This window comes from Crocuta crocuta, unplaced genomic scaffold, assembly GCF_008692635.1.
Source record: "Crocuta crocuta isolate KB4526 unplaced genomic scaffold, BGI_CrCroc_1.0 scaffold343, whole genome shotgun sequence".
Classification (NCBI taxonomy): Eukaryota; Metazoa; Chordata; class Mammalia; order Carnivora; family Hyaenidae; genus Crocuta; species Crocuta crocuta.
In genome coordinates, this window is record NW_027532679.1 from 5,304,969 (window position 1) to 5,326,680 (window position 21,712).

Genomic DNA, 21,712 nt, shown 5'->3' on the forward strand with positions numbered 1-21,712 from the left:
GCTGTCAGAGCATCTGGTTAGCAGATGATATATGACCCACGTTCAGAATTTTAATACAGGTATGCATTTGACCTCTGCCGATTCCACCACCTAAGTCAAGTCAGTTACTTGATAGACGGTGTTTTGTTTTCTGAAAAGTAGAGAGAAGGGTTATATTATTGTATTGTCTTTCCCCTCAAAGTTGGGGCACTCACCCACGAAGGTGTGATAAGCCACTGAACTATGTAGAGAATTATTACTAATATTACATAAATATTGTCTGAGGATGAAAGTTAGTGGTCTCAACAGATATTCATTCAACAAACAGTTGGCAAGCATCTGTTACGTGTTACTCCCTGAGTTAGGTGCTGGAGATGTGGAAAGAAACCAAATAGGCTTTGTGCCTGTCCTCATGGAGCTTAGAGTCTAGTAGGGGTGACACAAGTGGCTACAAGTGAAATGAGTGTTACAGAAGAGGCAAACACTGAGTATAAACCTGGGTGTTTAGGGGAAGGCCTGGGTTGAGCTGTGAGGGAGAACTTAGACTTGTCTGGATGTAGGAGAGGTATGAGGTATAAACGAAGGAAAGATGACCTGTGAAGTAGGGTCTAGTGTGTTGATTCATAGACGGGTGGAAACGGGACCTCTGTCCACCACTCCCTCTGAGTACCTTGGTCTGTTCCTAAGTACGTCAGGAATGGAAAAAGGTAAGGAAGCCTTCCTTCGAATGATGCATGGATGCCATTCTCAATCTGAAAGACTCTAGGGTAGAGTAGGAATCTCCATGTGTTACCCATGGGGCTCCATTGCCACAGAGGTTGAGATACCTGACATGCTCTTGTCAGTAAGGAAATGTTTAAAAGAAGCACAGGAAAAGGCAGTGGTGCCACACTCAGTACCAGGGAAGCACTTAATGGATGTTTCCTGGCTGAATGAATGGGAGTGGACGTTCTTCCAACTTTTGGAGGAGACCTGGGACCTAGGAGCCTAGGCAGTGATGGCTTCATGTAGCAGGAAATCCAAAAAATTCATGAAATGGCTGTTCCAGGAGCTATAGGAGCTGCCTCAAGCTAAAATGGCACTCAGAACTTCCTTCTCGAGCCTGCTTCTCTCTTAAATCAGTCTGCAAACATTTGTTACCTATGAGTGTGGGGATAAAGAGGTGAACTTCTGGTCTACAGGGAGAATGAATCAGAACACAAATTGGTCTAAGAGGCATAATGCAATAAGTGCTATAGAAGACATACAAAGTGTGTGAAATGAGGATTTTCCCATTTGTTTGATTCAGTTCAATTAATTCCATAATGCCATTCATGTCTAGAGAACATGCTCAGCATATTGAAAAGATGAATGACATTGTGACATTTACGGCCATAGAGTGCTTACAAACCAGTAGGGGCAGCCTTGTGCCAGATGTGGTAGATTGGCTTGTTCGTTCCACATGTGTCCAAACCTTTCTTGGTGTGTCTTCCCGTACTATAGAGGCTAGAAAGCTAAAAACCCACTTCCTAACCTCTTTGCTGTTGGTGTTCCCATTGTAATTTAGCTTTAGCCAGTCCTGTGCACTTGTGCAAACCTGAATTCAAAATTGAGTTAAGAAAAACAATTGAGTCTGGTGGAGATGAGGCATCAGCCTGGGAGGGATCCATTGTGCTGGTGGTGAGCTAGAACGTGCAATATGGCCCTGGGGTTTGGGCAGTAACTCCTGGTCCCAGATTACACCTAAAACTGTGTATTTCTATAGCCAGAGACTGAGTTGGCGACTTCCTGAATGCCAGCTTCCATACTGTGGCAGGAATAGTAGTTTTCTTGGAGGGTCAGTATGGTGCGGTGTTCTGGGAATCATTCTTGGAGCACCAGGCCAGAACTTGCTCTGCAAGGATTCTGAATTCACTTGATTCTCTTTATTAATCTGTGTTTTCTTAAGATAGCTAGAATGGTCTTGTACCTTCACAAGAGCCCTGATACGGCATGCTGTGAACCACAGGTGCTGTGAGTGTCAGAGAAGGCACGTGAGTGTGAGCAGAATAGCAGGGAGGAATGGGCCACCTTTCCTTACTCTTTCCATTTCACCTTTCCAGTCCTATTAGGAACCTTCAATGCAATTAATTGATTGATTAAATATCAAACAATTACAGTGCACAAGGAACTCTGCTTTTTGTTGAGGTCATGGTAGTGCACAAAATAAGTGAGCTCCCTGACTTGCTGGTACTTATGAGGAGATAGGTATTGAAGTAGCACTCAAACACATAATTCAAGGGCATCTGAGTGGCTCAGTTGGTTAAGTGTCTGACTCTTGATCTCAACTCAGGTCACGGTCTCACAGTTTATGAGATAGCGCCCTGCCTCAGACTGTGCCGATGGTGAGGAGCCTGCTTGGAATTCTCTCTCCCCTCTCTCTCTCTCTCTCTGCCTTCCTCCCTCTCTCAAAATAAATAAACATTAAAAAAATAAAAGAGAGTCATAAAAGAGAAAGAAGAGGGAACTGTGGGAGAGAATAGTGGTGCAGAGAATTTACTTTATTGGGGGGTCTGGGAAGATCTCTTGAATAGGTGACATCTAGGCTGAGTCACAAAGGATGAAAATGACCCAGCCATGTAAAGGTGGCAAAGGAGGAGTGAGAGAGGCATGAGGAAGAAGGAACTGTAAGAGCTACACTAGCTGTCCCCAACCCTTTTTAATGCTTCTCTGTGTAATGGTCATAGGATAAAGCCTCAACCCTCTAGCCTTTCTGTAGCCTCACTAACTGGAAGCCTTTGTGATTTGACATCTTCCCAGACACTTCTATTTTTCCTATGTCAGGATTTCTCAATCTCTGCACTACTGACATTGAGGCTCAATAAGCCTTCCCTGGCAGGACTATCCTGTGCATTGTAGGATGTTTAGCAGGATCTTTGTTCTCTATGGATGATAACAACAATCCCTCTGCCTCCAAGTTGTGACAACCAAATACATCTCCAGACATTGCCAAATGTCCCAAGGAGGGTAAAATTGCCCTCCATTGAGAACTACTGTCCTATGGGTAGCTCTGCTTTGGTTAGAGTCATCCTTTTGTGGACTCCCAACTACTCCTTCAACTTTTATGTGTCTGTACCTCCACTTACACAGTTCCCTCTAACTAGAACCCCTCTTCTGCCTCTCCACAAAGCCTTACCCATATGTCTACTAGAGATTCATGGATTTTACCTGCCCATCATTCCTCTGTCCGTTGGGGAATTTTATTTGGGTGATTCTCATGTGCATTGGATGGTAGGGAAAAAGTGGTCCATCTTAGTACTCTGCCTGCCCTCTAGCTGCAGGGGCATGGGCATGTGGATCAGGTACCTCTTTCTTTTGTGCCCAGTAAAGAGTCCAAATGGTGGGCATGAGACTCAAGCAGAAATAATCAGAGACTTCCCATGTGATTTCCATAAAAGAGTACTGCTCTTCTTCTGAACTGTTAACTGTAAAGATACAGCCCTGGGTGGTGAGGAGCCTGCTTGGGATTCTCTCTCCCCTCTCTTCTCTCTGTTAGCTGCGCTAGCCTTTTTTTCTGTCATTTGGAGGGAGCCTGCTTGAGGGAGGAGTCAATGACATCAATATACAAATAGAAGCAGATGCAAGAACTGAAAGATGGGAGAAAGAGTGCTCTGACTACATTATTGGAAACCTTTGTCCAGATACTGGACAACATTCACATTCTCATATTCTCTCTCTTTCTTTAAGCTGGTGTGAATTGTTCCCATGATAAGTCATGGGAAGACTCCTATAGTACTATCCTTCAGTGCCTATTTCAAATCTCTTCTTCATGAAGGGCCTCTCAACACAGAACAGTCTGAATAATATGCTGTCTTTGAATTCTTAACTAGTGGTTTGCTGGAGACAGCAGCCAATTCCGTGTCCCTCTTTCCAATTCTGAGTTAAGTGACATATCTGAAGTTTGCAATTGTCATAGTGGGAATAATTATATGACAGAAATCAACAAAGACTAGAAATCAAGACTCTCTTCCTTCAACCCAGCCTCCAGCCTAATTACCAGCACACCACTGTCTAAATGCCTTCTCAACTGTACCACCCATTTGGGCATTAATCATATACTGATTTGTGACATCTCTTGCTTTTTGAATATGGTGAGTTTAGGAGGACAAGTGCCCCTGAGCTGCACTGCATCTGGATCTTCAATGGATGAAAGGTCCTGAGGAATAATTTGGTTTTTGGTCTTCATTTCACACATGTGGACGAAGAGGGCAGAGTCCTTCAGTGACTTGGTAGTCAGCTGTGGAGTCAAGACAAAGAAAGTCCACAATATTTTGACTTCCATCCATGATTAAAATGTAGATGTTTGTGGCCTTCCTTTTTTGTCTTTTTTTCCACCCTTCCCTTTCTCCAATTTTGGTACAAAAGAGGGTTTAAAATGATTGATGAATCATTCCAAATAGCTAATGGCCATGACCTAGATTGTCAATGTTTACTTTCAACAAGGGGCTTTGGGGCTACAGAGTTCTCTAGGATGAGATTATTCCTGATGGGGTCTTGCTAATGTGGCAGCACTGGGGAGAGAGGTGCTGAAAGAGAGGAACTTGATGCTATTACAGAAAGATCATGATGTTGGAGTGAATGCTGGCTGCCCTGGGTATTATGTCACTTAGAATCAAACAAGATGATAGCTGAACTGCAAGGAAACATTGTAGATCTATAAAAATTGAAAATACACAGTTTATTTTTGATGCAGCTGTTTTATTTCCACAATTTATCCTGGAAGTGTTGCAACTGTGTTTGAACTAATAAAAGACTGGAAACAATCTAAATGGCTAGCCATAGGGAACTTATTAAATAAACTAATTAAATAATTAAATAAATCATTATGCATACGTACACAGAGGCAGAGCTCTATGTACTACTATGGAATTATCTGCAAGATATGTTGTTGAGAGAGAAAGATAAGGAGTAGATCAGTGTGTATAGTTTGCTATCAACCAAGTTAAAAAGGGGTGAGGAAACTGCACACAAACACACATGGATGTATGAGCATAATCTGTCTCAAGAAAGAGAGACAAGACATTGTGACCCAAGAAGTTGTCTCTGGAGAGGGGAACTGGGAAACACTGTTAAGAGGAAGAGTTCTTTTCCATAGTATGGAAAAATTTGACTCTTTTTTTTTCTTAAATAAACATGAGGTGGAGCCCAATCTTTTTTTTTTTTTTAAGTTATTTATTTATTTTAGGAGGGAGGGGAGGGTGTAGAGAGAGAGGGAGAGAGAGAGAGTCCCAAGCAGACCCTGCACTGTCAGTGTGGAGCCAGTTGCTGGGCTCAAACTCACGAAAAGTGAGATCATGACCTGAGCCAAAACCAATAATTGGATGCTTAACCAACTGAGCCACCTGGGCACCCCTGGAATAATTTGACTTAAAAAAATTTTTTTTAAGTTTAGTTTTGAGAAAGAGACAGAGTGTCAGTGGGGGGGCGGGGTGGGGCAGAGAGAGAGACACACACACACAGAATCTGAAGCAGGCTCCAGGCTCTGAGCTGTCAGCACAGAGCCTGATGCAGGGCTCAAACTCATAAGCCATGAGATCATGACCTGAGCCGAAGTCAGATGCTTAGCCAACTGAGCCATCCAGGCGCCCCCAGAATAATTTGACTTTTATTTTTTTTATTAAAAAAATTTTTTTAATGTTTTATTTATTTCTGAGAGAGAGAGAAAGANTTTGACTTTTAAACCATGGGAATCTAGTATTTATTGCACACCCCTCCCCTCAATAAAATTTAAAACAAAAGAATATATTGTGTTGCACTTCTTGGAAATTTTTCCTTTGCTCTGATGGATCTGGGGATGTGGCAGAGAGCTGAGAGAGTTAATAATAGTGACACTCCCCCTAAAGTTATATAATTTCTGTAAATAAAAAACATTTCACAGAGCGTTCTGTTCTGTTCTTCAAGTTTGGGACTAGTCCTTCTCCCATCAAACAGCTGAAGGAATGGAGGCACAGAAGCAGCCCATCTCAAGCTTACACAGTGAGCCGGGACAGAGGTGCGATGAGCACGCAGCCCTCATCAGGCCCTAAGCTGCTGGGGCCACAGTCAGTGGGACAAGCGCTTCCGCAAGCACAGCCATCACAGTCTTCACGGGAAGGAAAGGAACCAGAGAGTTCAGAGAGGCTTCTTTGGCCTAAGGTTTCCGGAGAGTTAAAGCCCCGAGCCTGCAAGTAGTCCCAGCTCAAATGAAGTCAGACCAAAATAGATACTACTTTATGTTCAACAGGAAATGACCCAGAAAAGATCCAACCACTTTCCAGATGTAACTCGAGGGACCTTGGTTGGAGAGACATTTTGGAGTCTAATGCAAAAAGCTCTTGATGACGTTTCTCAAGTCAGTGTGGGGACCAGAAACTAACAGACATTTGGATTTCAGGGGCGTGCCTTGCTAAGAAAGTCTAAGGTTTTACAGAATCAAGCTCTGAGAGAGAGCAGCATAGGAATGAGTATAGAAACCAAGGCCTTGCCACGTTTTGCCAGAACAATTTGAGGAGGGAGTATGAGAAATAATAGAAAGAAAAGCAGAAATCCCAGATTGAGGAAACAAGGCATGATTTAACTGCATAGGTGAGATTTGGCTAGTGTCTAGAAAGAAAATTTTAATCTATCTGTTACTGTGCAGTGAAAAGAGGCCAATTTCTCTAAATCTTGTATTTCAAAAGACTTTTACAGATTTCTTTGAAATAACACTCAGAAGACACTTAGCTCGAGATGTCTTATTCACTTAATTTATGATTGGCATAAAAATCCTTATGTGTGCTATTGCTTATGAAGAAAAAAGGTCTCTCTCCTCTCTCTCTCTCTCTCTCTCTCTCTCTCTCACACACACACACACACACACACACACACAGTTATTAAGTCTCTTAGCTTCACTCTGCTCTACGAGGCTGGGACTCTGCAAATGGTTTCTTCTTTACGAGTTGACCTTTTGTTAGTCTGCCAACAGGAGGCACTAGAGGCAGACTGGGATTCCAGAGGAGTGGCCAGGAACTTGCTCTTTTCTGTTTTGCTTCCTGTTACTGTCAGTGTCACCCAAACAACAGTTCCTCCTCACTCTGCCAATGACAGAATTCTTTCCAATGGGAGCAGCTGGTTCAAGTTTACATTTTTTCCACAATTTCAGAACCAGCCTCATTATACTTCTTCAGACATACTGGTAACAGCTGGCAGATGCCTTTCCTGTCCCTTTATCCAAGCTACCAAATTTTATTAATCCCAAGCTCTTCTTTCTTCCAGCCGTTGGGCTGGTAACTACCTTCGGTGTTTTTACTCCAGTATTCCTTTTGCTTTTCCAGTTGTCTAATGTCTGGGTAACAATTTTTTATATTAAATTCTCTCTGTGAAAGTAATCTGTAGAGTTTGTGTCTCCTGACTGATACAGAAATTGGTACCAGAAGTCTCAGGAAACAGACCCTCAAAGATGGAATTTTTGCAGGTGTTTGGATTTGTCTTTAGAGCTGAATGGGATACTGAGCTTCTTGTCATGGAAATGGGATGCCGGCAGCCTGTGACACAGAGTGGTACTGATTGATCCAATTACTGGCTGTAGACTATTGGGATGAACAACTCCCTGAAGCAGGTGCCTTGGGAGATCAAGCGGCAGCCGGGAATAATGAGGACTTCAAGCTTTGTTGGGTGGGATGCCTTCTTCTGAGAGCACAGGAGGGCTTACACAAAGAAAATGACATGCTCAGGTTTTTAAAGTCTCAGCTCAAGTCCTGGTTAGGGAGATTCTATGGCAGCCCTAAAAGTATCTCAAATCTTTTGTACTGCAAACTCAGACACAATATTTAATTGTGAGGGTTGCAGAATTTAAATGTAAATTGATTTCAGAGTCTACATCTTCCAGTGAAAGCTGGGATGAGAATAGGGACAGTGTCTAATTCCATAACTTGGGGTGAGGACATCTGCATGAGCTTGGAGGAAGCTGAAAATCTTAACCCCTAAGTCATTCTGAGTCTTCCTTGTCTTCACCTTCCGTGTCTGAGATTAGGCTTCCTTTCCTTAAAGTCCGTGTAATAACCTCACCTGAGGCAGGTGCCTTTCAAGAAGATGCCTTCGCTCTTCAAGATCTATGCCAATGCTCCTTGTTGCCACTAGACCCATAACTAGGGTCAGATCCAGCATATTACAAGGAAACAAGTTCAGAGTCTGATCCTGAAGGAAAGATTTTATCACTTAAGATAACTGCAAGATTTTTCTAATCTATATAGGCAGAAACCCAGTGAATATGTGTGGAATGGAAGTCTAAGAGCATTAGACCCAAGAAGACAGAATATAACAGTCAAATGACTGATATAGGTATACTCACCAGGGGTTCTCTAATGTGCTAACTTGTACTAAGATTTTGCTTATTTGGACTCAACAGTGACCTAAATATAAGAAGTTTCAAATCACAGAACTTCCTTGGCAAATGCAGAGAAAGAAATGAAAAGATTTAGGGTATGGTTCAAGAGGACCCAGCAGACACTCCTTCACTAAGGTATTGAGCAATACATTAGAGGAGATTATCCATATTCTTGAAAATCTCTGTGGTGGTTGTTCTCTGTAAGCTGGTATAATGGTAGAAGATGCTCTCACCGGTTCAATGCTGTTCATTAATTTCATTGGGTTTGAAGGGATCTAGAAAAGCAGAGGCCAAATGGCAGTGTTCAAGTCATTAGAAATAAGATGGATACACTTAACATAATACACAACAGGGACAAAACAGCCATCAGAATGTTTTGACCACCAGGGATCATTGATAGTAGCTGTTGATGGTTACTTTTATGTGTCAATTTGGCCGGGAAAATGTTATTTGGGTGTTTCTGCAAGGGTATATTTGGATGAGATTAACATTTAAATTGGTGGACTTGGAGTAAAGTGGATTGTTCTCCAAAGTATGAGTGTGCCTCATCCAATTAGTTGAAGACCTGAATAGAATAAAAAGACCAAGTCTCCCAATCAAGAGAGCAATCTCTAGCAGACTGTCTTCAGACTGGATCCCTTTCCTGCCTGTCTGGCCTACTAGCCCACCCTGCCAATTTTGGACTTGCCAGCTTCTATAATTATATGAGTCAGTTCCTTATAATAAATATCTTCCTATGTATATATATACGCACATCCTATTGGTTGTTTCTCTGGAGAACCCTAATACAGTAGCGAGTTGGTACAGAGACCTAGGAATGAAATAGATGGGAAGTCTACCAAATATTACTTAATCAGCACAATAGGAAAAACTCTAGGCCTGGTGCTCAGAAATCTGACTAAAGTCATTACAGAGAGAGTCATAGCCTCTCCTCTGGTTTCCAGACCTAAGCCAGCTGTCAGACCCAGAGCCCCTTGACTGAAGGACATGCTGAATTCTCTTAAGAACTCAACACTGCCACTATGTATACTATAAACCTTCTTTCAAAACTTCCCCAGAGAGCTGCAGTCTTTAATGGGGTGAATCTTTAATGCAGACTGTATACTGCAAAAAAAAAGAAAATCCTCAAATCTGTTGGGGATTAATAAGCACTAGCTCTGAAATGGCAGTAATTTCAGGGACCCCAAACACTACAATGGTGCACCAGTCAACATGGGGGCTAACAGTCATCAGGTAATGAATGGGATATTGATCCAACTTAAAATTAAAGAGAGGCTAGTAGATCTGTGAACCCAGTGGTTGTATCGCTAGTTCTTGAACATGTAAATTGCATTAGACATACTTCATTACTGGCAGAATCCCCAAATTTCCTCTCCGATCCATGTACTGATCCATGTACTGAGGGTTATTGTTGTAAAAATGACCAAGTAGGAAGGAGACCCTAGAAAGTTGCCTCCTTACCAAGGCAGTAAGCCAAAAGCAATAGCACATCCCTACAGGAAATTGCAGAGATTACTGCCATCACCACAGGCTTTGTATCTATCACAACTCCACTTAAATTCATGTTTGTCCTCTGCCAAAAGTTGATGGATCTGAGAATTACATGGATTACTATAAACTTACACAGGTGATGACTCCAATTGCAGCTGCTGTTTCAGATGTGCTGTCTTTATGAGACAAAATCAACACAACCCATATGGCCCTTCATATACCATTAGTGATCTGGCAAATGTCCACCCCCTCCCCCCCATATCAATTTGCAATGATGACCAGAAGCAGCTTGTTGTTACTTGCAGAACCAAGAGATCACCTCTACAGTCTTTCTTTAGGACTACCTCAACCTACTGTCTGTTATAATATAATCTGCAGAGACTGGGATCATCCTGACATGTCACAGTATATCACACTGGTCCACTTCACTGATGAAATGCAGACTGGAGAGTGGGAGCTAAACCCCATAAAAATCCAGGGACTCATGTGGCTTGGTGAAGTTTCTGATGTGCTGGTGGTCTGGAGCATGTTGCAATAGTTCTTTTGAGCTGAAACCCATGTGGCTGTACCTTCTATCACCTACCACTGCAACAGAGTCTTGAAGTTGGTGGGACTTTTGGCTTTTATAGGCAATACGTACCATATTTGAGTGTATCACTCTGACCCATTTACCTTAACAGTGCCAGTTTTGGGTGGACTGGAAAAGGCTCTGTAGAAAGTCCATGTTGTAGTGCTAGCTACTTGGTCACTTGAAACTTAGGACCAGCAGATCCAAGGACACTTAATGTGGCAAGTAAGGGTTCTGTATGGAGCCTCAGGCAAATGCCAGTAGGAGAATCAAAGCATATACCTCTAGGATTTGGGAGCAAATCCACACCCTCTTTGAAGATAACTGATTTTGCTTTTGAGAACCAGTTCCATGGGAGCTGTGTGACCAAGCAAGCCATTAACTGGACTGTGCACAGCAGCAATCAATCATCAAGTAGAAATGGTATACAAGGGAGAAAGATCAGGCAGGTCTAGAAAGCACAAGCAAGTGCACAAAGCAAGGATTAACTCCTTTGACACCTCCTCCTGTTACAAGGTTTCCTTTTTCTCAGTCTTTAACTTTGGCTACATGAGGAGTTAATTATGACTAGCTGACTAATAAGAATTTTAGGTCTGGTTTGTAGTTTATTTTTGCCTAATAGGCTGGTGCCAACTGGTAGCTACAAAACTGCTGCATTACCACCTCAATTGAGTACGTTTCTGAAATACCCTAATGAAGGGGAATCTTCCTAAGCAGAATTCTGAGTACAATTGGTTGTCTACTATGTTTGCACCGAGCACTGTCCAGAAGTATGGATCTAAACTCTAGTATCCCAGGGCAGCTAACTAAGTATTTGATGACTATTCAGGACTTGGAAAGAACAGATTTGTAAAACAAGTGACAAGATCTGGGGTTGAGCTGTGTGGATGGATCTCTTAGAATAAGTAGAGAATTGAAGATTATTGTGCTCCAGTGAGTGTTCACCAAAGGACACTGTACATCTGTAAGAATGTACTTTCTAGACATACAACTACAGGGGACATAATTAACCATGAGCCCCAGCTATTGTATTTTGAAATTCATCACCACACCTGGGCTGGTTTACACTTCCCTTGGGCTGCTTCCAGCAAATGACTGAGAGAAACAGGAATACTAAGGTATATATGGGTCTCTTATAACAGCTGACCTTGGCTTGAGGACTTCTCAATGGCCTTGCTGAAGCTAAATAAAGACAGAGGAGACTCTCAATAATCAGGACAAGATGATGTACTTTGTATCTATTAGCCTCCTCTTCAGTCATCCTAAGGACAGCTCAATGGGCCCAAGTATAAGAGTGGCCACGGTGGCAAGGATGTTGGCTTATCAGCATCAGCAACATGGATGTCCCCTCACCAAGACTGACCTACTGAGTGCCTGACCTGCCAACAGCAGAGACCAGAGACCAACAATGAGCCCTGGTATGGGCACTAAGTTGCGGGTGTATTACACAGATCCCTTCTATCATGGGAGCGACAGCAATTTACTCTCACTGGAAAAGACACATTATCAGGTATGGCTTTGCCTTTGGTAGTTCTGCCAGCCTTATTAACTGTCATGGAATAGCAAAGGAGTAGGTGCTGACCTATACACCCCCTTCAGGCAGCTTTTGTTGGCTTAGAAAAGTAGCTGTCAAAATATTCATATGCTCAAGTCAGTTTTAGAGAAAAAGCCATTTATGTTATTTTTCCTACCCGTTTCTCAATGGTCCACCATTGTTCTGTCTGCCAATTTTAAGCCATCAGAGGCACAGGAGAGGCATTTTTAATTTGAGCTACTAATCCTTTTTCTAGAGATGTTTAAAATCAGATATTTGGCAAAATCTATGATGCGGTTACATTTACTTTCAACCAATCATACACAGAGAGTGACATCTGCTGGTCATAAAGACTACATCTTCATCCTGATTCTTTGCAATTTACCAGTGACTTTACTTGTATAGTAAAAACATAAGAAAAATATCTCTTTCTTGGGAGAAAAACAAACCAACATATGACTTATAAGTGCCAACACGTGTATCTTTGTGGGATATTTTAAAAATTTATTTTTTAATTTTTTTAATGTTTATATTTTTGAGAGACAGAAAGAGAGCATGAGTGAGGGAAGGGCAGAGAGAGAGGAAGACACAGAATCTGAAGCAGCTCCAGGCTCTGAGCTGTAAGCACAGAGCCCAACAAGGGGCTTGAACCCACGAACCGTAAGATCATGCCCTGAGCTAAAGGCAGACGCTTAACCAACTGAGCAATCCAGATGCCCCTGTGGGAGATTAACTTAAAAATTAACTTAAAAATCTAAGTTTCTTCTTCATTTTAGCAGACACTGTAGTTTCTTTAATTTGATCAGGAGGAAATAAAATTGAATTTGAAAATGAATTAAAAACTCAGCTATTCCCTTTAAAATATCCTTTTTAGTTGGAGCACCCGAGTGGCTCAGTCAGTTAAGTGTCCAACTCTTGATTTTGGTTTAGCACATGATCTCATGGTTCGTGGGTTTGAGTCCTCCATCAGGCTCTAAGCTGATGGTGCAGAGACTCCTTGAAATTCTCTCTATCCTGTTCATTCTTCTCTTTCTCAAAATAGATAAATAAACTTTTTAAAAAACCTTTGAGTTTTTGTTTCAGAGCAGAAATTAATGAATTTGGTTCAAGAGAGAATTCTAGTGGACTTAATGAAATACTTGCCATCAAAGGTCATTGCTTCTGGCTTTGTGTTCTAGTTTTGCCTTTTTGTACTGCTAGTTTCAATGCTTCGTTACATGCGCTTGCCTCCATCCTTTTTCCTTCCTTTCTTAGATACACATACATATGAAACTTTATACATACTCTTCCAGATTTATTCCTGTATTAGCTTTGGAAATTCTTCCCACTGCTCTTAACGCTAGATTATACTAGAAAAAATTTATATTTTCTAACTACGTTTTTAGATGGACAGTATGCATTTATGTATGGAGGGTGATGAAGCTGAGTTTTATGTAGGAAATACAAACTTTAATTTGCAGGTGGCACCTAAGTTAGTCAGATTCCATTCCCCTTCAGGATTTTTTCTCCCAGCTTTTCACTATTCTAAAAATGTTGTAACTACTTGCTTTATAAATAAAACTTTGTGGATATCCCCAATTCTTCCTAGGAGGTAAACTCCCAGAGGGGAAAAAAATCCCCAAAAGGTTATGAATAATCAAAAAGGGAACTAAAATTAATACAATAATAAAAAACTGGGAATAGTAGGGGAGATGAACATTTTATAAATTGAATAATTACCTAGTATCTAGAGGAGTCAATATATACCTTCTAAATTGGGGCACCTGTATGGCTCAGTCGGATAAGCGTCTGACTCTTAGTTTGGGCTCAGGTCATGATCTCATGGTTCGTGAGATGGAGCCCTGAGTACAGACCCTGCTTGCGATTCTCTCTCTTACTCTCTCTCTGCCTCTCCCTACTTGTGCGCGCTCTCTCTAAATAAATAAATAAACTTACAAAAAATAAAGCTGATAAATCAAAACTGGCATATGTTGGGGCACCTGGCTGCCTCAGTTAATGGAGCACACAATGCTTGGTCTTGGGGTTGTGAGTTTGAGCCTCATGTTGAGGGTAGAGTTTACTTAATAAAAAACCAAAACACAAAACACAAAACTGGCATATGTGTTTGGTGTAAACATATTACTTAGAAGGGTGGAAGCACAAAAAGTTAAAGCAGAGATGGTTATGGTAATCGGGCAGGCAAGGAACTGTGGCTTTTCATTATAGGACTCATTTTTAGCACACTACTTTGATAAGATAATAAACTTTTGAAATAAAAATGTAAATTTATTAAAAAGTATATTTTACCAAATGATTATCCAGAAGTATATTAACTTAAATTCCCATTGGAAATTTTTTGATAGCCCTGAATTACTACAGTGATTTCATGTCAATTTATTTATTTTTTATATTCCGGTCCACTCAGAAGTTTTGAACTATGTTAGAACATTATACATAGCATAAGATGTAAAGTAAGTAAGAAAAGTGGGGTAAAGGAAAAATAAGATGAGGCTAGAGGTTGAAAGAATCCATCGGAGCCATCTAGAAAGCTGGTTAAGAATGAGGGCCATTGAGCTTATCACAGACCTGCTAAATCAGAATCTCTAGGGTGAGGCTCTGGTATCTTCTTTTTAGCAGCCTCAATGACTTGGAGCCCTGATGTAATTGAAAAGAAGACAAAGAGTGACTAATAGGATATTAGAATATTTATTAATGTCATGATATTTAGAGCATGGGACTGGACATTGTAAAACTAACTCCAAAGAAAACATTTAAAAGTAAATCTTATGTAAATTAGAATCATCCCTTCTCCCACTATAACATTTCATACCCCTCTTCTGATCCCATTAACCTCCCCATAAAAACACTTACAGAGATGCAAGGCCTCAATCTCTCATTTGGTCCTTCAACCTTTACTCTTAAGATGAAGAGGCATGTTCTGGGAGATCTTCTCTTTTCTCTGGCTCCCTTCCTAGCCTAGTGTACCATTTAGCTGGATAGTCTAGTGCTTATGAGTCTTTATGTATCACATCAACAGGTTAAACAGATACTTAGAATTAAGAGAATTCTATGTATCAACTAGGCAGTGGTACTTAGTCTTTACTGCTGCTTGCGTTCTTATTCTCAGAACATTTTCACAGGACTTAATGTGAAAGTGAAAAGGTAAACAAGCTGCACTTTTTCATCGGATTTGGTATACCATAAATATAGAAGAAATAGAATTGCAGTTTAATTTTACAATGAAATTAAGAATATATTAAAAATTATACATTAAAAATGTATCAGCTTACAGTGACTTCTGCTGTAGCTGTAGCTTTTGTTCAATGATGTCTGAGAAACGAGGAACTTTTTTTGAAATAGCCACACGGATGTCATCATTCATATTAAAGCAGCTTCTGGACTTTGTTTTAAAATGTAAAAGTGATGAAAATCCCAACTCACAAAGGTATGTAGTTGCAAATGGTACAAGGATTTGTAGAGCTGTCTTTGCCAGGCTTGGAAACACTGTGAACTGAGCACACCAGAAATCCTCAAGCTTCATGGTCTCAAATTCCATGAGGATTTGGCCACTAGCTCGTAATTCGGCAAGATCATTTTTCATCAAATAACCATCATCAACAAAATCCAGGTTAAAAAGAAATGGATCCAGTATCCATTTACTTGCCTCATCAAGATCTCCAACAGAAAAATATCCATGGAAGAAGTTGCTCAACTGTTGCAGATGCAGGGTTATTTCTGCTCCAATGCTGGCTGCTTCATTATCTGAAACAATGATTTCTTCAAGGAAAGGGAAGTTGGTAAAATTTCTTTTCTCAATTCGTTTTAGCCAAAATGGAAACTTTCTAACAAAAGCAGATAACTTTTCTCTAGCTGACACTGTGTTCATCCCAGTCCTTTGCATAGATGCACTAAGTTCATTTAGGTGTTTGAATAAATCTGCAAGGTATGCTAAGTGAACTTTAAACTCTTTATTTTCAAATCCATCAACTAAATTACTGCTTTGGTGGTGAAGGAACTGATTTATTTCTTCATACATTTCAAAAATATGAGTAAGTATTTGGCCTCGGGAAAGCCACCTCATTTCAGTATGGAAAAGGAGGACACTATACTCTATTCCAATTTCTTCAAAAAAAGCCTGAAAGAGGCGATGATTTGGAGCTCGTCCTTTGATGAAATTTATTACCCTCACCACAGTAAACAGAGCATCTCTCAGTTTTGTAGGTAAGGTCTTTGTGACAAGTTCATGAGGATTCAACAAGCAATGTGTGATCACAATATGAGGTACCTCTTTTTTTACACAAGCAGCAAATTCTGAATTTTCTCCTAGCATGGAAGAGGCACCATCAGTACAAATGGAGCCACATACATCAAGTGTGATCTTATGCTTCAAAAAGAAGTCTCTGAAGAGATTGAACACATCTTTACCTTTCATTGTTAACTGCAAAGGTTCACAGAACAGAAATTCTTCTATGATCTCTCTTTCTTTTATGTATCGTACAAATGCCATTAGCTGACTGCAGTCATCCATGTCAGTTGTCTCAGCAAGTTGAACACCCACTTTAAGAGGACTGGCTTTAATGTCTTCTAGAACTTGCTGTAAGATATCCTGGCTCATTTCATCAATTCTAGAATGGATTACATCATCTGATAAAGGTACCTGCTGAAGCTTCTTTTGTGCATCTGGTCCCAAAACTATTTGTGCTATTTCCAACGCACATGGTTTCACTAATTTTTCAGCTATTGTATGAGGATTCTTCTCCTTAGCACATAAATATGCAAACTGATATGATGCTTGTAATAAGGCATCCTCATGAGATGCAACTCCAAATGCTTTCAAGGTTTCACTCCCATCAGATGGTGTTGGCATATGCTTCAGGCTATTGAGATCATGCCCACCTACACCACCATGCTGTCTGTTAAAATGGTCAGACAATTTTGATGGTCTGAGGTCAGCATTTGAAAATATCGAGTTACACAATACACACTGTGGCCGTTGAGTTCCATCAACCTCCGTTGTACAGGTGAACCAGTAACGAACATAGTCATCATCCCATTTGCGCTTCTTCGACATGGCACCCCAAAATTCTCAGTATTCCAGAGATGCTGCAGAATTTTGCTTTGGGAGTAAAATATAACCCACACATTAAAAATCAGTGGCTAACCGAATTAAAACAAAGCCACATCACATGCCATCCTGTCATGTGTACAATGTCAAGAAATATCCTGTAACATGTCAGTATCAAGTAAACCATGGCAGCATGGCAGTCCAACTTAAAGCTATTAGCTCACAGCTAGTACCACTTACCAGCAAGTTACGTATGGGAGATTTGGACTTATGTAAGTTGGGAACACCCATAAATCCTCTATTGGTAAACTGAAGTTATGGCTTAATTTGTTCTCAATGATGTAGGTTCCAAACAAATCTGGTACATTTTGTATTCCCTGAAAGGGCATCTCACTACCACCCCCACCTTTCATTCTACGCCAAGGACATACGACACCAGCAGTTATGAACAAGGATATAGAGAAGGAAATAATTCACTAAATGCTCTAAGGGTACATTTTGACATACTGGCTAGTTCTTTTTAGCAGTTAAGGATTAAACAGGTCTGTAAAACTATTCGATGCTTGAGTGACTTTGACTCCAACTTAAGCAGAGAATTTCAAATGAGTCTTATTAAGCTGCCTTTGACACAGAAGTAGGATACAGATCTGGCTCGGAGCTTCCTTGCTTCCAAAGTTAACACACTACCAGTCCATGATTCGTGTTGTCCATGCACAAAAGGAAAACAAGTTGCTCAGGAGAAACACAACTATTCTTGTTACTGAGACTTCAGAAACCTGTCTCACAGAAGGACACCCTTAGTTACAATGGGAGTTTCATGATGCTTTTTCACAGAACTACCCATCAGTAAAAGCAGTCAAGAAAGAAGCTGAAACAATGGAAGGAAAATAAGCAGTATTCCCACAATTAAAATTTGTTTCAATCTGAGGACAAGGATTAGAAAGTGGTGGCTCCTCATTTAGTAAATGGAAAACTCAGCAAAGACTTTTGTTAACATTCAGATTCATGGCCCCACCCCCAGAGATTCCGATTTTCTAGCTCTACAGTAGGGGCTCAGAAGCTGTATTCTACATAAACATTTTAGATAATTCTTATGAAAAGTAACTAGGACAGTAATCTTTAATAACAGATACTCATCACAATCACTGGGAACCCCTTGAAATTATATATCTCCCTGCATACTTTAGAACTAATAAATCATCTTCTACAGAAGGACAAAAGACTAAATCTTGGGGCACCTGGCTGGCTCTGTCGGTATTGATCTTGGGGTTGTGAGATTTAGCTCCATGTTGGCCATAAAAATTACTTTAAAAAAAAGAAAAGACTATAAATCTTGTCCTGGTGATTCTAATACACATCGTAGTGAGTAGTCACATTTAAAGGAATAAAGACAAGTCCTTTGGGCCAACCCCTACCTTGCACATATTCTAGGTTGCTAAGTAAACAGTCTAAATGCTTTAATAGGCATTTACGTTTCTGAGTTGATAATAACCTCCAAAGAAAGTCAAAGGACCTGAAAAGAAAGCCAGGCCTTTTCTTTTTCTCCCTCGTTAGCAATGAGCAAGGTATAATCCACAGACAGGGTCAAATATACCTTAGAAAAGAGTTCTGGGGCACCTAGGCGGCTCAGTCAGTTGAGTGTCCAACTCTTGATTTCAGCTCAGGTCATGATCCTAGGAGGGTGGGATGAAGCCCCACTTCGAATTCCTAACTGAGCATGGAGGCTGCTTAAGTTTCTTTTTCTTTCTTTCTCTCTCCCCCTCTGCTGTTGTCCCCCATTTGCTCACCCTATCAATAAAATAATAAAAGAATAAAATAAATAGATATAAAAGAAAAGTTTTATCTCCCAGATAAACAAGTGACTCTCTAAGTTTCCAAAGTCCGACACTACAGAATGTGGCTGAAATAACTTAACAGGGATACCTTTAAATCCAAATGCCCACTTTGGCCATAAAAAAAACCTTCCAATAAGCCAAGAATATTAATTTAAAACACTAATTTTCTAGTGACTGTGCCACATTAACTAGCTTTAAAATGTACTTCTATGTAAACTAATAAGGTGACATGCCACATAGCTGTTTGTTATGAGTCAATTAAAAGTCGGAAGATGTCTGCCAATCAGCAATGACGATTTGAAGTTTAAAGGTTGATCTTAAGCTTTCTTTTGTCAAGTTATGAAGACTAGAGGACCAACTCTGTTTAGAACCTCTCCTAATTGATAATAAAATTATGACATCAGCATAAAAATGCTTATCTTTCTATATCCTCTTATGTATATTTACGATGTATATTTTGGGGAGCGGAAGAAGTGAGTGAAAAAGCTTTGCTTCAGTCTCATTAGATATTATTACAGGACCAGTTAAGAGTCTATTCCAATCCACCATGACTATGCTACTCAAGTATGTTTTGACTGAAAATGTACCTGTTTTGAACAAAAGAATTTTTAGAAAAATTCATTTGCAGCATGCGTCCCCTTTCCCCTCAAAAAGGGAGAATGGGTAGCAGGAATGTTCAAGATCCTGAAAGAGGAATCGACCGCCCAACGGGCTTCCTTGTGTTTTAGAAACCTCAGTTTTCATTTGCTCCTCTGTGGTATTTAGTAGTAATCACAATATCCTAAGATATGTAAACATTAAAAAGGCATCATCATAGTAAGAAATTACTGTTCTTTTAAACAGGTGTGATAATGCTATGCTTGTGTGAGAAAAAGTACTCATGTATTGGAGATACAGGCTTACTGGTTTACAAGGGAAATGATAAGACGTCTGGAATTTCCTTTGAAGTACCCTACTTCAGCGCGCGCGCCTACACACGCACGAACACAGTGGGGTGGAGACAGAAGACATTAAGATTGGCCTTGACTTGGTAACTGTTGGAGCTGAATGATGGGTTCGCATCATTACACTATTCTCACTATTTTTGTGTTATGTGGGGAATTTTCCATAATAGTAAAATAAACAAAAAAACACATTATCTTATTAAGATAGACATAATTCGTTGTTGTTGTTTTTTTAATGCTTCTTTTGAGAGTTTGGGAGTTATCTCAAGATGCAGAGTGAAAGATGTGATCTAACAAAGTAAAAATGTTTTTGCAAGTTTATGAGGTATAAGGGTAGATAGGAAAACGTATCACAACAGTTCAAAGTGAACATTCATATCACAGAAATCTCTGGGAAATGCTAAACTATAGATTTCGGCACTGACAACACCCGAGTGCAATCGTAAACCCCAAATTCCAGAGCAAACACCACTCAACTTCTTTCTAGCCGTTGCCCATGCCAGTCCAAGGGAGGTGCGGGTGGCCGGGCGTCGGGATTCATCAGTACACCCAGCAGGTAAAGGCAACAGCCCGGAGAAACGGGACGGAAATATAGTAACTGAGCAAATGCCCCAGAGGCAAACGCTTAGGATCCTGGCTTTGTCACCTGGAGGCTGGGTCCCTTCCAAGCCTCGATTCCTCAAGTGGGATGACAATCGTACCTACCTTACAGGATTGTTGGGAGCTTTAATGATTAAGCATGCATGTAAAGCACACGCAGCTCGTAACTGGTAGGACCTGTTGGTGCATTATTAAGGACCGCGCGCTTGGGAAGCGGCCCGGCCGAGCTAGGGCGCCGGCGGCGAGCAAAGAAGACTCCGCTGGGTCTCCACCCGCCGGTCTCCGAGCCTGGGCGCAGGCCCAAGGGATGCTCGGGCTTCTTTCAGGCGCCCGTCTCCGACTCCAGGTCGTTCTCCGCTAGGGCTGGGGTCCAGCCTGTGGGCGCCGGAACCGGTCAGGGCGGCGGCTCCTCTGGTCCGGTCCCCGCGCAGGAAGCTTCGGGGCGCGGTGATAGAAGCGTCCGCAGCGATCTCCACCCCTGCCGCGCCAGGGTTCCATCCGGGTTCTCCTTGTGGCTTCCCGCCCGCAGACAGAGCGAGGTGTCTCCCCGCACGCAGGCGCATTTAGCCACCGGCGGAGGGCTCGGCTGGCCCGAGTAGGGAGCATGCGTGTTAGCCCTCTCCATTTTTTTTAATTGTGTAGGTGGAGCGTGTGTGTGTGTGTGTGTGTGTGTGTGTGTTTAATTGTGTAGGTGGAGCGGGTGTGTGTGTGTGTTTAATTGTGTGTGTGTGTGTGTGTGTGTGTGTGTGTTTGCCAGAGAGGATGAATATAGAACCTAAGGAATGGAAGGTATGGTAGAGTACACAAAGTTCTTCAGAGCATTAAAATTGTGTTTGTGTCAGGCTTTGGGTTTGGATTGTAACGCTCCAATAATTAGCATTTTCTATGTGTGATCAAGGGGGTAAGGGAAGGAAGCTCATTATACTTCCAAATTGAACATTCAGGCAAGTATGAGGCTATAATTCCATTAAGATACTCGGAGTGGAGATGGGCTTTTAGAGCATGTGACTTCTTGCCCACGCGGGTCACTCCTCCCATAAATTCAAGCATGTGGACGAATTTCCTCAGAATCATTCTAGAGAAAAGATCTTCAATTTTATATAAAATTCGTTTCAATAGCATATTAAAGTTATAAACCTGTATTAGATTTTTAGAGGAGAAATTCCAGAGTAGAAACTAGAAAACTGCTGAAACTCCAATATAGACCTCCTCCGTATTTGGGGGATATTTCCTTCTGGAATTGTTACAAACTTAGTGAAAGAACAGTTTAATCATCTTTCTATAGTCTGTCTTGGTAGAAGCATCCCGCAGGGCTGGGGAGAGGGATAGTATCAGAGAATGTGGGATAGATGCAT

General features: G+C 41.1%; 1 protein-coding gene across 1 annotated transcript; it reads right to left on the reverse strand.

The window, feature by feature from the left end:
* Positions 1 to 14,611: 14,611 nt before the first annotated feature.
* Positions 14,612 to 20,866, reverse strand: FAM200C (family with sequence similarity 200 member C). The gene is made up of 2 exons (XM_077780736.1): positions 20,463 to 20,866; positions 14,612 to 17,029 (listed from the first exon to the last, which is right to left on the reverse strand). The coding sequence occupies exon 2, from the start codon at positions 16,982 to 16,984 to the stop codon at positions 15,200 to 15,202; it is 1,785 nt and encodes a 594-aa protein (XP_077636862.1). The 5' UTR covers positions 16,985 to 17,029; positions 20,463 to 20,866; the 3' UTR covers positions 14,612 to 15,199.
* Positions 20,867 to 21,712: the final 846 nt, after the last annotated feature.